At 49.9% G+C, this 13,229-nt stretch overlaps 1 protein-coding gene across 1 annotated transcript; it reads left to right on the top strand.

Moving 5' to 3' along the window:
* Positions 1-665: 665 nt before the first annotated feature.
* Positions 666-10,313, top strand: ST6GALNAC1 (ST6 N-acetylgalactosaminide alpha-2,6-sialyltransferase 1). The gene is made up of 9 exons (XM_041409372.1): positions 666-796; positions 3,760-4,390; positions 6,039-6,207; positions 6,401-6,572; positions 6,937-7,075; positions 7,770-7,873; positions 8,406-8,495; positions 9,668-9,767; positions 10,143-10,313. The coding sequence occupies exons 1-9, from the start codon at positions 666-668 to the stop codon at positions 10,311-10,313; spliced, it is 1,707 nt and encodes a 568-aa protein (XP_041265306.1).
* The last annotated feature ends 2,916 nt before the right edge of the window (positions 10,314-13,229 follow it).

A 13,229-nucleotide genomic window follows, 5' to 3' on the forward strand; every position in this document is an offset into this window, starting at 1 on the left:
AGGGCAGACCAATGTCATTAAGAAAAATACAGGAAACTTCCATTGTTTGCAGTAAAAAGCTTTCCTTTCCCCGCTCTTTGATAAATAAGCTTCTGGTGATAAATGGGAACAAGACAAAACTGATGCCTTGCCTGAGAAATTGGATGTGTGTGCAGTGTCTGGGAATGCTGGGAGACAGGGTGTGCACACTGTTGTAGGGAAATCCAGAGGGAAGACCAGCCTAGTGTTAGGGTGGTGGGGGACACAAGACAAATCATGGACTTTGGACCTGGTTAATATAAGAGATTTTATAAGACGATACCTTGGCAAAAGCAAATGGAACTTTGAAAATTAGACCTAGATTGCAAGAAGATTAAATCAAACTGAAAGATTAAATCAAACTGAAAGACTAAATCACCGGAAAAAAAGAAAATCCCATTAAACTCTGCAAGCAAGAGATGTTGTTATGTGCATAAGTTTGTCTATGTGATTTTAACCTAATCATTGCAGCACACATTACTAGTCTCCTTGAAACGGTATATAAACATTTTTATCCCACAATAAACCCGGATTCTGATCACTGAGTCATCTCCCCATCTCTCTCCATCGCTGCCAGCCCAGTCCTTCCACACTCCTTGGTGAGGCGGTGCCTGGCCAGCGCCTCTGCCACCCACGGGCACCTCACCATGCGCTGCCCCAGGATAAGGCTTCCCAAAATTGCCAAAGCCCTGCTTTGCCTCTTTGCTGTAACACAGTTCTGCCTCTTCTTTGGCAATTCCAGCTCCTTGTTTGACTTGGCGAGGACAAAGATTTTCAGGTAAGGGACCTGTTCCTTCACGGCACGCGCTGCCCAGTGTGGGTGCTCGTGCTCGCTTTCTCTCTCTGTCCCTCTGTCTTTTTTACCCTGAAACTTGCACTTCTGATCTGAGTTAGGTGACCACTTTACTTTAGTAGAGCATGGTGGTGGAAGATCCACAGTCAAAAACATGCCTCTCTTGGCTCACTGTTTTCCAGGGCTTGCTTTTGTAGCTGTCTAAAGCAGCTTTTGCTTCACTAACCCTACCTAGTTTTCCTACTTTGGCACTACACAGTATTTGCTTTTCCTGTTGGCTCCCAGAAGGACCTTACTCAGCCCTAATCCAGATTGCATTGGTGGACGGTGAATTTGGTGGGATGGCTTTGAATTTATGGCAAGTTCAGCAGCTGATTCCTAACACAAAACACTCTGCATACTGGCACACCAGTGTCATGTAGACATGATATATTGATATCTATTTTATATAAATGGTCAAGTAAATCCTACAGGAATGGGTATGGAGGGAATTGCAGTGAAATGTCTCCAGCATCACTGGCAGGGGGCATTGCTCCTTGCATGAGCCCTTGGAGAGATCTGAGCCTTTCCCAGTACAGGCATGGCTTGTTGATGTGTTGGTGCTGTGTATGGAAGCACCACTGCCCAGCCTCCCCACCACCCTCATCTGGTCCCAGCTCTCCCAGGAAGCTCACATGGCTTGGCTGGGTTGGGTTGGTTCTCAGCTGAATGTCTGGGCTGGTGCTATGGGGGCAGGCAGGAGGAGTGAGGCTGGGAACATCTGCAGCTCTTCTGGAGGTGACTCGAGTTCAGCTCAGCTCTAGCAGCTTGAGACCACGCTTTGAGGACAGCTGTCAAATGTGGAGAGGTTGGAACCTGCAGAAGGGAGGTGGGAGGGAAAGGAGAGAAGGAGGAGGTGTAGAGAAGTGGAGTTCTCCTTGATCCCAGGGCCCATCAGTGGCAGAACTGGAGCAAGAAGTGGCTCTCCATATTTAGCTGCTTGAAGCCATTTCCTTCTACTGTAGTTTCAGAGAATGGATATGCCTGTATTTGTACAATTTAAGTAAAACATAACAAGATATGAGCTGTGTGTGGTTGTCTGTGTGGCAGTTCTATTTCTGTACCTTGTATGTCACGTAGAATACACAAAGCAGCATTTTCATGGCTTTATCCTCTATTTGTCCTTGGGCTTTGTAAAAGGGGAAGAAAATGACAGTAAATGTCATTGAGCTTCTGCAGTTGTTTGCCAAATGGACTCTAGAGCCTGAAATTCACCGAGCTGCTTTGACAATTTGTCTGGATTTAAAATGCTGTTCAGGAGAGCAGGGTCCTGTGTAAGCACAAGTGCCTGGCCATGTGGGCCTGACTGCAGGCAGCAAGGTTTGGGATGTGAAGAGTCCTTGCTTTTACATTTTGGTGTCTGGCACAGCATTTGAAGTGTAACAGACTGAGGTGGAATCTACCCTGCAAGACAGCACTTAAGGAAAGCCTGGAGTGGAGGATGGTTTCTCATATTGAAACTCCTGTTTCATTTGTTCTCTACGCTTTAATTTTGAAGTTTTAAAAATCATGTTAAAATACAACAGAAATTCTCCAAGGGATTTAAGATCTGTCTGAGCTACCTTACCAAATTTCTCTTTATTTAGAGTGTCCATATAAAATCTTTCCTCCTATTGGGCAGTAAACAGTGACAGTAAGTTTATACAAGAAGCACTATGATAGAAAGCACGTGTTGCACACTTGGTTGAAACTGGCTAATGATTATGAGAGAGGCAGAGCTGAAAGGCCATTTGCTACAAGCTCTCCTTTTTAGCCTTGCAAAGGTTCACGCATTTATCTGATATGAAACGATTTTTAAAAGCCTCCTTAGCTGATCATTTCCTGAACGCTTTCAAAGCGGTATAACATCCATTAAATTTCAGCAGCAACTGAGCTGCTATCTGCAGCCTGTTATCTGCAGAAGTGCTTTTTGTCCCATTTGTCACTTCGGAAGCAATCCACAGCGTTCCGAAACGAGTGCGTCATGCAAAGGCTGAACGTGAGTGTGGGATCAGACTGCCACAGCCATGGCTTGTCCTGGAAAGCTTTGCTGTACACAAAAGCTCAGCTGCAGATATTGTTCACCTTCCTTTTTCCCGTTCTACCCTCCAGCCATACGCAGAGAAGAGGGAATGTTTAGGACAAAAATCCACCACTTCTACCTTGATTTTTTTTTTCTGGGTTTCAGCACAGTCATGTTGCAGGTGGCTCTTCTGCTGCTGGCAGATGTGTCCTGTGACAACCTTGTACCTGCCTGTGCCTCTGAATCAGGCAACAGGGCAGCTGCAATATTAGAGGCAAGTGCTAAAAATGTAGAGATTTTGCATTTTCATAGCTTCACAGTGTCTGCCTTCAGACATGTGCCTGGTGAGTGTGATGCCTTTGCATTACCTGACCAAGGCAGAAGAAAAGAGAAAGAAATGCCCTGTGACTCCCAAAACTCAAGAGGTGATGTAGGGTAAAGAAGTGAGTTTCACTTCTTCTCAGACTTCCTGAATTCTGGAAGATCTTGATGCTGTGCTGCTGAATCACAGGGCTCTGCTGGCAGAGGGGAGAGGCAGATGGCTGCCTCCATGGTGGGGGCCACGTCCTGAGCCCAGGATCTCCAAACCAACCCTGCAGTGCTCCGGGGACATTGCCAGGGGGCCTGCCCAGTGTGTGGCAAAGCTGGGCTGTTCCTGCCAGTGTGAATGTTTCATGTGCCAAGTGCTGAGGAGAGAATGTGTGCCTCTGGGATTTGCCTGCTGCGGAGATAAGCAATATTCAGGCTAGAATGGTGCAGGAAGTTGAGTAACATTTTGGCAAAGTTTGAAATGAAATTGCTCTAAAGCACAGAGAGAGGCTGAGAGTCAAGAGCACTAGAAATGAGCTGAAGGGTGTTCAGTGTTAAGTGTGTGTGATGAATCTGCTTTTCCTTTGATTGCATTCAGGAAATTGAACATTTTCCAACATGCCCCAGAGACACAACAAGTGGACCACCAAGAGCAACAGGGTTTAAACTATTCTGATAATGGGAACTCCGGGGGCATTTTAAAGGTGACTTCAGGAGGATACATCATAATACTCAAAGATGTGGTGGAGAAGACACCAAGATGGACGGGAAAGGAGGAGCAGAAGGAAAAAATGAAACCAGTTATGAGCGTTAAGGAAGCAAAGGAGAACATGGCTGTGAAACCACCACCCCAGCTGGAGGGAGTCAAGAAGACAACAGTGAAAACAACCCCTATGGTCCAGGGAAACAAGGGGAAAACAACAGTGAGGCCAGCTCCATGGGTGGAAGAAGCCAAGGAAAAGACAACAGTGAAACCACTTCTCAGGGAGAAGGGAGGCAAGGAGAAGGCAACAGTGAAACCATCCTCTGGGGTGAAGGGAGCACATGAGAACACAACCAAAGACCAAGCAAAACCCAAAGCACCTCCTGCATCAATGAAAACTGTAGGACCTGCTCCTCAGGCTGCTGCTGTGACACAGAAGAGGAAACTGAGCTCTGCTAACTTCACATCTGAGCCACAGTGGGATTTCGAGGATCAGTACCTGCTGGATAACTCATCCCCGCCCTCGGTAGGTGGGATGGTGCAGATGGTCACCAAGAATGGTGCCTCCTCACTGACCTCCTTGTCTGCTGCCCTGGCTGTGTGTGCCCTTTGCAGCTGGGGATGATTTCAGAGCTGGTAGGTCACTCATTGGTATATGCAGATGCTGCTGGGAACCCAGACAAGAAGACCTCTATATACAACGTCTTTATTCAGATGAAGACCCAGGTTAATTAAATTTGAGCATCTCTTAATTACTAATATCCAGGAACAGGGCCTTTAGGAAAGTAGTGAACTCCAGCAAAGTCAGCAAGCAGCTGGGAGAGGTTGTGGTGTCTCATATGTCTCTGTCCCCCATCCTATGCTGGTAAGTCTTTGTAAAGCTCACCCAGAGCAGTTTTCCCCGGAACCCCTGTTTCTGGAAGCCTTGAACAGGTGGGTCACCTTCTCAGATGTTGTGTCTCACTCCCAAACCTGATCTGTAATTCTGCAGAGAGAGAGAGTCATCAGGAACACTCTCCCTCCTTAATTTCCTGCATGATCAGAGTTTTCCCTTGTTCCTCTGGTACTGATCCAGTCTAGCTCAGGAGGCACAAGAAGTACCAAGCCTTGGACATACCTGCTTGAGCAGGACAGGAATGTCCCTGTTTCTGGACATGAAATACGCTGTGAGTGAAATGATGCCACCATGAAGCCCCTGCCAGTGCTGTGCTCAGTGTGCTCCTGTGCTGACAGGCAGAATGAGGGCTGTCTCCTCAGGCTGTGACAGGGCTGTCATCCTCATGCACTGCAGAGAGCCCAGCTCAGCCATGGAGCACTCAGCAAGGCTTTGGCAATGCAGGGATTTGAGCTGGGCACGAGGGTCCGTTTGGTCTCTATTTTGCCTTTCAGTAGGTGTTTGGGGAAGGTGGCTAAGAAAGCAGAGCCCGAATTGACTCAGCAGAAAATTCAGTGTAGTGGAGCTGTTTGCTTTCCATCTGCACACACAGCCTCACTCTTGCCAGCTACAGTGAGACCTCCCTTGTAGGATAAGCTGGCTTGGATTCCCTTCTCAGCTGCACATTTCACTGATTTATTTATGACATTGAACAAGTTGTTGCACATTTTTTTTTACCCTTAAAGGGAGTGGCAATGCTGATCTGGTTTCATTTGTTCATCAGTGTTTCCTTGGGTGGACTCTCAGGACCTTGTGAGGTGCATTGCCAGCAGGGACTGCTCATTATAGCTTGTAAATGTTATTGCAGCATATTCCTAGTGCCTACAGCCTTATTTGATGCATTTAGGTTAGACCTATTTCAAATGTTAATTTGCATCAGCTAATGAGGCCCAAAGCCAGTAAAACATTTAAAACAGTAAAACATTTTAAACAGTGAAACATTTAAAACATTTAAAACATTTGAAACATTTGAAACATTTGAAACAGGCCTGTTGTTCTGAAGAGGAAAGTCTCAGAGGCTTGGAGTCATCCTGGCTCCCTTGTAGGTGACTTTTCACCAGCTGGTTATGGATGTAGTGCTAAAATTGTGTTTCATGTTCTGGTGGTGAGGACCATGATGGGAGTGGTATCACTGGAGTTTCCCTTTGGTCCTGCCACAGACAGGCACACAAGCACTGGCACTCAGTCAGGTTTATCACTCTGCTCATCAGTCATTACTGTTTCCTTTTTGCTTTTCAAGACCTGCTCTGAATCAGTGAGGGCCAGGGCTGCCAAGTCTGCCTGGCTGCAGGATCTTTTCCTGCCCAACATCACACTCTTCATGGACAAGAGATACTTCAGTGACAGTGAATGGAACCGCCTGGAGCATTTTATACCCCCCTATGGCTTCATGGATCTGAATTATTCACGTGAGTCCCTCAGGGCTTGTCAGGATGGGACTTTCAGACTCCTAACAGGAAGCTTATGCTGAGTAGCTGGGGGTTTGCAGCATCTCCCCACCAAAGGCATCAGTCTAGGAGGATCTCATGGGGGAAACTCTGGTGGTTTCACTGTGACCATCCCTAAGGCTCTTGATAACTCACCACTGTGTTTGCTTCACAGTGGTAAAGGAGGTCATATCCCTGCTGCCCCCACAGCCCCACCAGCAGCTGCTTCTGGCCAACCATGACAGCAGCGTGCCCACCTGCATCAGCTGTGCTGTTGTGGGGAATGGAGGAATACTGAATAACTCTGGGATGGGCCAGGAGATTGACTCCCATGACTATGTCTTCAGGTAAGGCTGCCTTCCTCCTCAGAAGATGCACAGCTAGCTTACTGTGGCTTGCCCCTAACTGTGGCTGGAGCACTTCATCTCTTCTAGTATTCCACTCATTCCCAAGTGCCAAAATGATGGCTGGCAGGAGATAAAAAGTCCAAAAATAATTGGGAAGTTACTCAATATCCAAAGCCTGTGGTCACAAATGAGCCACAAAGAGCCATCTCCACAGCAGAGGCTCTCCTGCAGATCAGGGTGCCAGTCAGAATGGGCTAGTCTACCCTTCCTCCAGGCTAACACTGTCTTTTCCTATTAGGAATGTGCATGGGAGGGGTTTCAGTGGTCACCTAACTCTGCTCCTCTGTTTGATTTCCTTTGCCAGGGTCAGTGGGGCCGTAATCAAGGGTTATGAAAAAGATGTGGGAACAAAAACCTCCTTTTATGGATTCACGGCCTTCTCCCTGGTTTCCTCTCTTCAGATCTTGGGACACAGAGGGTTCAGCAAGATCCCGTGGGATGAAGTGAGTGAGGTCCCTGCTGTGTGCATGCACAGCTTTAACAGCATGCTGTTTGTCTGTGTGCTTCAGTTCTGCTCTTGCCATGAGGAGCAAAGGGGCTGAGGCAGCCCTTTGGCATTAACCTGAGGAGGGAACCTGCACTGCCTTGGCTCATTGTGACTGTTTGACATGGCAAGTTGTGTCATTGCCACCCCAGCCTTGTGTCACCTTTGAGTCAGGAACAGGAGTGAAGGCAACACACAAACTCTAACTCTCTTCAGCAGGCTGATTCGAGTTTATTAGAAACCCATTCTCTTTATACACTGTTCTGATACAGGTGGACTTGATTGGTCACTTAACTAACACCCCTTCACACCACTGGCTAATTAATGTTAATGAGTACCAATGTTCACCTTTGGTAAATGTCTTATGAGAAAACAGCTGTTCAAAACACCAGCTGCACTATTTTAATTCTTTCTCTCAGCCTTCTCAAAACTCCCCAGAACAATTCCTGGGAAAGTTTATCTGGCTTTCTCTCTGTCACATCCACAGCCTTGTGGCATGTAGACAGAGCTGCTCCTCAGATGTTTTCTCCATTTTTTTGCTGTGGGCTGGTTGAGAGCTGCAGACTGAAGATGTGTGCCCAAGAAACTCAGTGACCCCAGACCTCTGCTTGCACTTTTTTGGAAGCGTTGTTCACTAATACTCATTTTCTTAGCACGTCAGATACATTCACTTCCTGGAGGGAGCAAGAGACTATGAGTGGCTGAAGGCCCTTCTGTTGAACAAGAACATCAGGAAAGGATTCTTGAACCTCGGCGGGTAAAACAAACTTTAGCCCCCTCTACCCCTCCAGTGACGAGCTCTCTGTTGGGCTCCTTTCCTCTCCCAGTGCTCAGCCCTGTGAGGACCAGGCCAGGGTAAAGCCTCCCTCCCCTGGCAGACAGAAATCTCTAATTCCTCCACAGCTCTGAGCATTGCTGTGGTCAATACACCTCCTTCAATGATGTGTGGCCAGAGCTTAGAGAAAGCTTTGTGATTTTTCGGGATGAGCACAGGCTGCTGGCTGGCCTGGTGTGGCCTGCTCGTGGATGAAGGCCTGGTTTCACTAATTTTTGCCTATACAAACACATGCTTTTGATATTCCTGTCTCTTTTTGTTGCCTCTCCTCCCTGAGCTCTTCTTCTGCAATGCACACAGGCTGTGGAGGCTTTGTCGTAATGTGGGAAATGTTACAGAATATCTTCGCAGTGTTTGTGGTCCTTCTCTTACCACCAAGTGCACCAGGGCTGATCCTTTCCAGCTGTGATGAGGTGTAGGAGATTGTTTTGAGTCTCCCCATTCCTGTCCTTAGGCAGAAGCCCCGGCAGAAATTCAATGAAGATTTCACAATGGACAAATACCTGGTGGCTCACCCTGATTTCCTCAGATACATGAAAAACAGGTGAGCTGTGGGCTGTGTGCTCTAACAGGCTTGTTTTTCCTGGCCAGCACCATCTCTCTGTCTCTGGCCTCTCCTCCCAGCTGCCTCCCCTGTCCCCACAGTTCAGCCACACCAGCAGCCTGAGCTCAGCTGAAACTCTCTGTGGTGCTGCAGTGGGATGCTAGTGGTGGGTAAACATCCAGAACTTGTGAGCTGGAAAAGCAACAGCCATCAGACTGTTTGGTTTCCTGCATCCAAAAGAGACCCAGGGCCAATTGCAACTTTAGGTGTAGGAAGAATGCTGCTGAAGTGCCAGGGTAGTTGATATCGAGTTCAGGACTGGCTTTTCCTGTTCCCCATTGCTTGGCACCTTGGAGGAAGGCTCTGTAACAGATTTTCTCTGCAGAGATTCCTTCTAGACTCTGGAGGCTGGTTATGCCCTCAGGCTCTTCTTCAGCATCCCCTTTTCCTGGCCTGGCTCCTGCTCTTCTGTGCCTCTCCAACCCTCTACACAAGGCTGCTGGCCACTGTCACCATGAGATGTGCCCATCACGGGCCTAGAGATGGAGGAACAGGAGCTCCTGTAGTGCCCTGCTTTGGCTGCCTTTACCCTTCAGTCTCCTTGAGAGCTGCTGCCTTCCCTGGAGCCAGATGGCCAGCACTCCCTGCCTGCTCTGCCATCCCCCCTCTGACTTGGGGCCTTTCCAAGGCCAAGAGGACTCCATGCTGTTTTTTCCCAGTGTTTACTCCTACTTTCCTAACAACTCCTGGCATGACACAGTGCAGCTCCTGGCAGATTTTGTGACACTCCTCTGCACCTTCCCTGTGTCTCTTTTCACTGCTGGATGTGGGTGGGGAGCAGGATATACTAGGGAGCCCCAAAGCCACCTCTGCACTGCGAAGCAAAGGGCAGATTTAAGAGTAGTGGGTTTTAACCTATGAGATCCTTTAATCCATCCCCTCTTTACCCCCACTGCCTCAAGACCTACCCCTTCCACAAAGCTGGGGCAGAGCTGGGCTTAGGTGGCAGTGCAGGTGGTGGAGAGTTCTGGGCACACTTGTGGCTTCTCTGAAATGCCTCGTATGGCCCCAAGCTGCTGCAAGGAGGGAAGAGGCCACAGGGGGACAAAGTGTGTCCTGCTCGGAACACCACAGCCAGCAACTCCTCAGTGCTTTCCTCTCTCCTGCTGCAGGTTTTTAAAGTCTAAAAATTTGGAAAAGCACTACTGGAGGCTGTACAGACCCACAACAGGGGCCTTCCTGCTGCTGACTGCCCTCCATCTCTGTGACCGGGTAAGGGTACAGTGGTTCTTGCACCCAGAATTGTCTGGAAGTGGGAACAGGGGACAGAGGAGAGCAGGGGTGGCTGCTGTCTGCCTCGAGAGTCCATGGGCTCATGTCAGCTGTGGAGGAGCAGACTGAAGATGAGAAACAGCCCCAAAATAGCTCCCACAGAGGTGGTGAGGCCTGCTGTGACCTAGAGCACATGAACTCCCAGGGAGGCAGTGAGGGGACAGCAGGATCTCTGGAGCCAGTGCTCACAGGCTGGTCCTTCTGGACCCCCACACAGGGTCACCAGAGAAGCCCCAGCTGGCATCTCTGTCCTGTATTTCACCTGCTCCCTCCATCCCTGGTAGCCCTGCCCAGTGAGCCCTGCATCTTTCCCAGGTCAGTGCCTATGGCTACATCACGGAGGGGCACGAGAAGTACTCGGATCACTACTATGACAAGGACTGGAAAAAGCTGATTTTCTACATTAACCATGACTTCAACCTGGAGAAGCAGGTGTGGAAAAGGCTTCATGATGAGAATATCATGAAACTTTACCTGAGAATCTGACTGCAGCAAGGGCCAGTTTGCCTGGGAATTTTCAACAACACCTCCCTGGGAACAGAAGACAACCACCAGAGCCAAGGTTAGCTCTGGACTGCCAGGCACATTTCATCCCCACAAAGACATTTCCCTCCTTCAGCACCTCTGTTATTTCACAGCACTTCAACAAATGTATGAATGCTGCAGACCCAAAGACCAACAGGAAAATGCAGCCTGCCAACAAAGTCCCACCTGGATGTGCTGCAGGACTCTTGCTGGTTGTTGTAGGCATGGGTGTTATGAGAGCACAATCCAGGATATGCTCCTTTATGTAATTCAGGTTTTCTCTCTGCCAGGAGATGCTCCTCAGGCTGGGGCCACTTCTCTTCTGGGTGAATCCTCTCCATTAGCAATGTCCATTTTGGAGCTGGATATTGTCTAAACAAACTCCCTGGGGAGCTGGAATGGATGGAGGTGGAAACACAGATTTTGTTTCAGGTTTATTTAATTTCTTGACGGGGAGGGCTGCACTCACTCTTCTCCCTGTAGATAAAAAGGTTGGACTGGACACATCCAGGTGACTGATTTGAGAGAGAATGGGTTTCACTTCTGCTACCATGTGTGGCCTTGCTATGACACTTCCAGAGGAGCACTGCCATCAACTCCGGGGCAGGTAGCTGCTCTCCATGGTGCAGCAGACCTCCTGTACCTGTGCCTCTTGCCCCAGGGCTCCCCTGGCTGCACAAAATGTGAATTTTGTGGCATGGACCTGATGTGCCAAGTCCTTGCATAGCTGGACTTCATCATGCTTGGCTCCAGCTGTGCCCAGGGCTCTGTGTTTGTCCTGTTGGGAGGAGAGGTGGAAGCTCTCCAAGTCCAGGGATGGATGCCATGTGTCCTTGCTGCTGGCTGAAGTGCCTGTCCCCCGTGGTGCTGAGAGGGGCCCAGCTGCAGCCAGCACACCTGGAGCATGCTGGCCTCCTGGAAGGGGTTTTGTAACCAAAATAAATGGCACTACTTTGGCCAAGCTGATCTTTCGTGCAGCCCTGTGGGTTGTGGTTATTTAGTGCACCCAGAATTGACGTTTAATGGCTGAGATACAACAGATGGCAAAGCCAGGAGAGTACAGGACTGAGGGATAATGAGATTATTTTATTTGGAGAAGCTCTGCAGCTTGTGTGGACACACCTGAGCATCCTCCAGCTGTTCACCTTGCAGGACAGGGATCAGCACCAGCCAGACACCTCCCTGAGGAAGTGGGTGAACACCTGGCAAGTCTGCCCTTGTCCCAGCAACTGCTGTCCAAGTGTATCAGATATTCAAGAGAAATGCATGAAGGGCTGGCTGTTTCCCACATGACGCTGTGCAGGCACAAAGCCACCTCCAGTGTCCCAGCAGGTGCAGAGCATGTCCCTGGGCTTAACCAGCCGCACACTCACCAGACCTGCTTGGTTGTGACTGTTTTTCCATTTCTGCAGCGTTTTTGTTGGGGGCAGCAGTGTCTCCAGGGACTCTCTGGGCTCCAAGGAAGGCATTTCAGCCGGGATTGTCAGCAGGGTTTGTCAGGCTTGATTTCCTTTTCCCTTTTTCCTTGTGCTGCAGAGAGGCCGGGCAGTTTCTCATGTCTCACTGAGCTTGTTTGTGAAGGACAACCGCCCACAGTGAGAATCTAAATGCAGAATTCAGCTTCTCTGGAGAGGGTGTAGCCCTGTGCCTGGCTGCTGTGCACATCAGGAGCCCGTGGGAGCAGGGAGCTGTCCGAAATGCACGGTGCCTCTGTTGGGATGATGCAGCCCTGTGGGAATGCCAGGCCCACGGGCTTTGCAGCAGAGCAGAAATCCTTCCCGAGCAGCAAACAGGGAAGCCTGAGTGAGGCTGGTCACCATCCAGAGCTGCCTGAGGAGAAACTCCTGCAGCCAGGAGCTGCGGACCTGCTGGATGCCTCAGCCCCTCGTGGTGGCTGTGCACTCTGTCCCCAGGTGGCCCTGGTGGTGTGGCCTGTCCCCAGGCCCTGCAGGCTCTCCCTGGTGGGCTGTGGGTGGGCAGTGAGGCAGTTTTGTTCCTTGCCTGTCCCTCAGGCCACACCACATTGCTGTGGGTTGCTTAGTGACCGGCTCCACCGGGTATTCTTCCTGCCTGAATAGGGCTTTTCTCTTCCCCAGAAGTTGGAAGGAGTTTCTCTTAGACCTTTCCCTCCCCTCCTCCTCCTCTTTTGTTCCTCTGTCCTTTGGGAAGCAGAAAGGGGCTGAGTCCCACTGAGCAAGGATTCCCCAGTGGGTGAGGGGGCTTTGGGATGGGCTGGCAGCCCCCAGCCCACGCTTTTCCCTGGTGTAGAGGCTTCCCAGAGGCAAGGGAAGGAAATTCTCAGGAGGATTTCCCCAGAGCCTGTTCCCTCCAGGCTTTTCTCTCAGCACAGCTGAGTGTGATGTTATCAGGGATAATCTTGGCTTGGCCTGAAGTTTCCCAGCGAGCTCAAAGCCACATCCTTCCTGATGCCAGGAAAGCCACTCTGACCTGATGGTCCCCCTCACCTCCTCACTTTGCTCCTGTCCCCCTGCACCAAGGCATCCCGTCCCACTGTGGGCTGGCTGAGGTTGGCACTGGGACACATTCCCTGGAGCACAAGTCCAGCTGTGCCTCACCAGAGCCACCTGATCTTGTGGCATCAGGTCCAGCATGGCCACAGCAAGCTGAACAGGGTCGGAGGTGGCATTTCCCTGCCAACTTCCAGCCTGGCACAAATGGAACAAAGCCTGTGGAGAGCAGCTACAGCTGGAGCACCCTTGGCAAGAGCCAGGATTCAGGATTGCAAGTTCCAGCAGGGTGAGTGTCCCAGGGTGAAAGCAGCACTGCAGGGCTGTGCTGTAGCAGCCCCAGCCTGCTCAGTGCCACGATGCAGGGACACCCTGAAATCCAGGTCTCCGTGGTTGGCACGACATCAAG

This window comes from Onychostruthus taczanowskii, unplaced genomic scaffold, assembly GCF_017590055.1.
Source record: "Onychostruthus taczanowskii isolate IOZ18803 unplaced genomic scaffold, ASM1759005v1 scaffold30, whole genome shotgun sequence".
NCBI classification, from domain to species: Eukaryota; Metazoa; Chordata; class Aves; order Passeriformes; family Passeridae; genus Onychostruthus; species Onychostruthus taczanowskii.

What these genes read in the sequence shown, in the direction of transcription:
- ST6GALNAC1 (XM_041409372.1), top strand. Translation starts at nt 666, where the DNA reads ATGCGCTGCCCCAGGATAAGGCTTCCCAAAATTGCCAAAGCCCTGCTT. An exon ending in TCCCATGACTATGTCTTCAG is followed by an intron (nt 6,573 to 6,936) that starts GTAAGGCTGCCT and finishes TTCCTTTGCCAG; the next exon opens with GGTCAGTGGGGCCGTAATCA. An exon ending in CTCAGATACATGAAAAACAG is followed by an intron (nt 8,496 to 9,667) that starts GTGAGCTGTGGG and finishes CTCCTGCTGCAG; the next exon opens with GTTTTTAAAGTCTAAAAATT.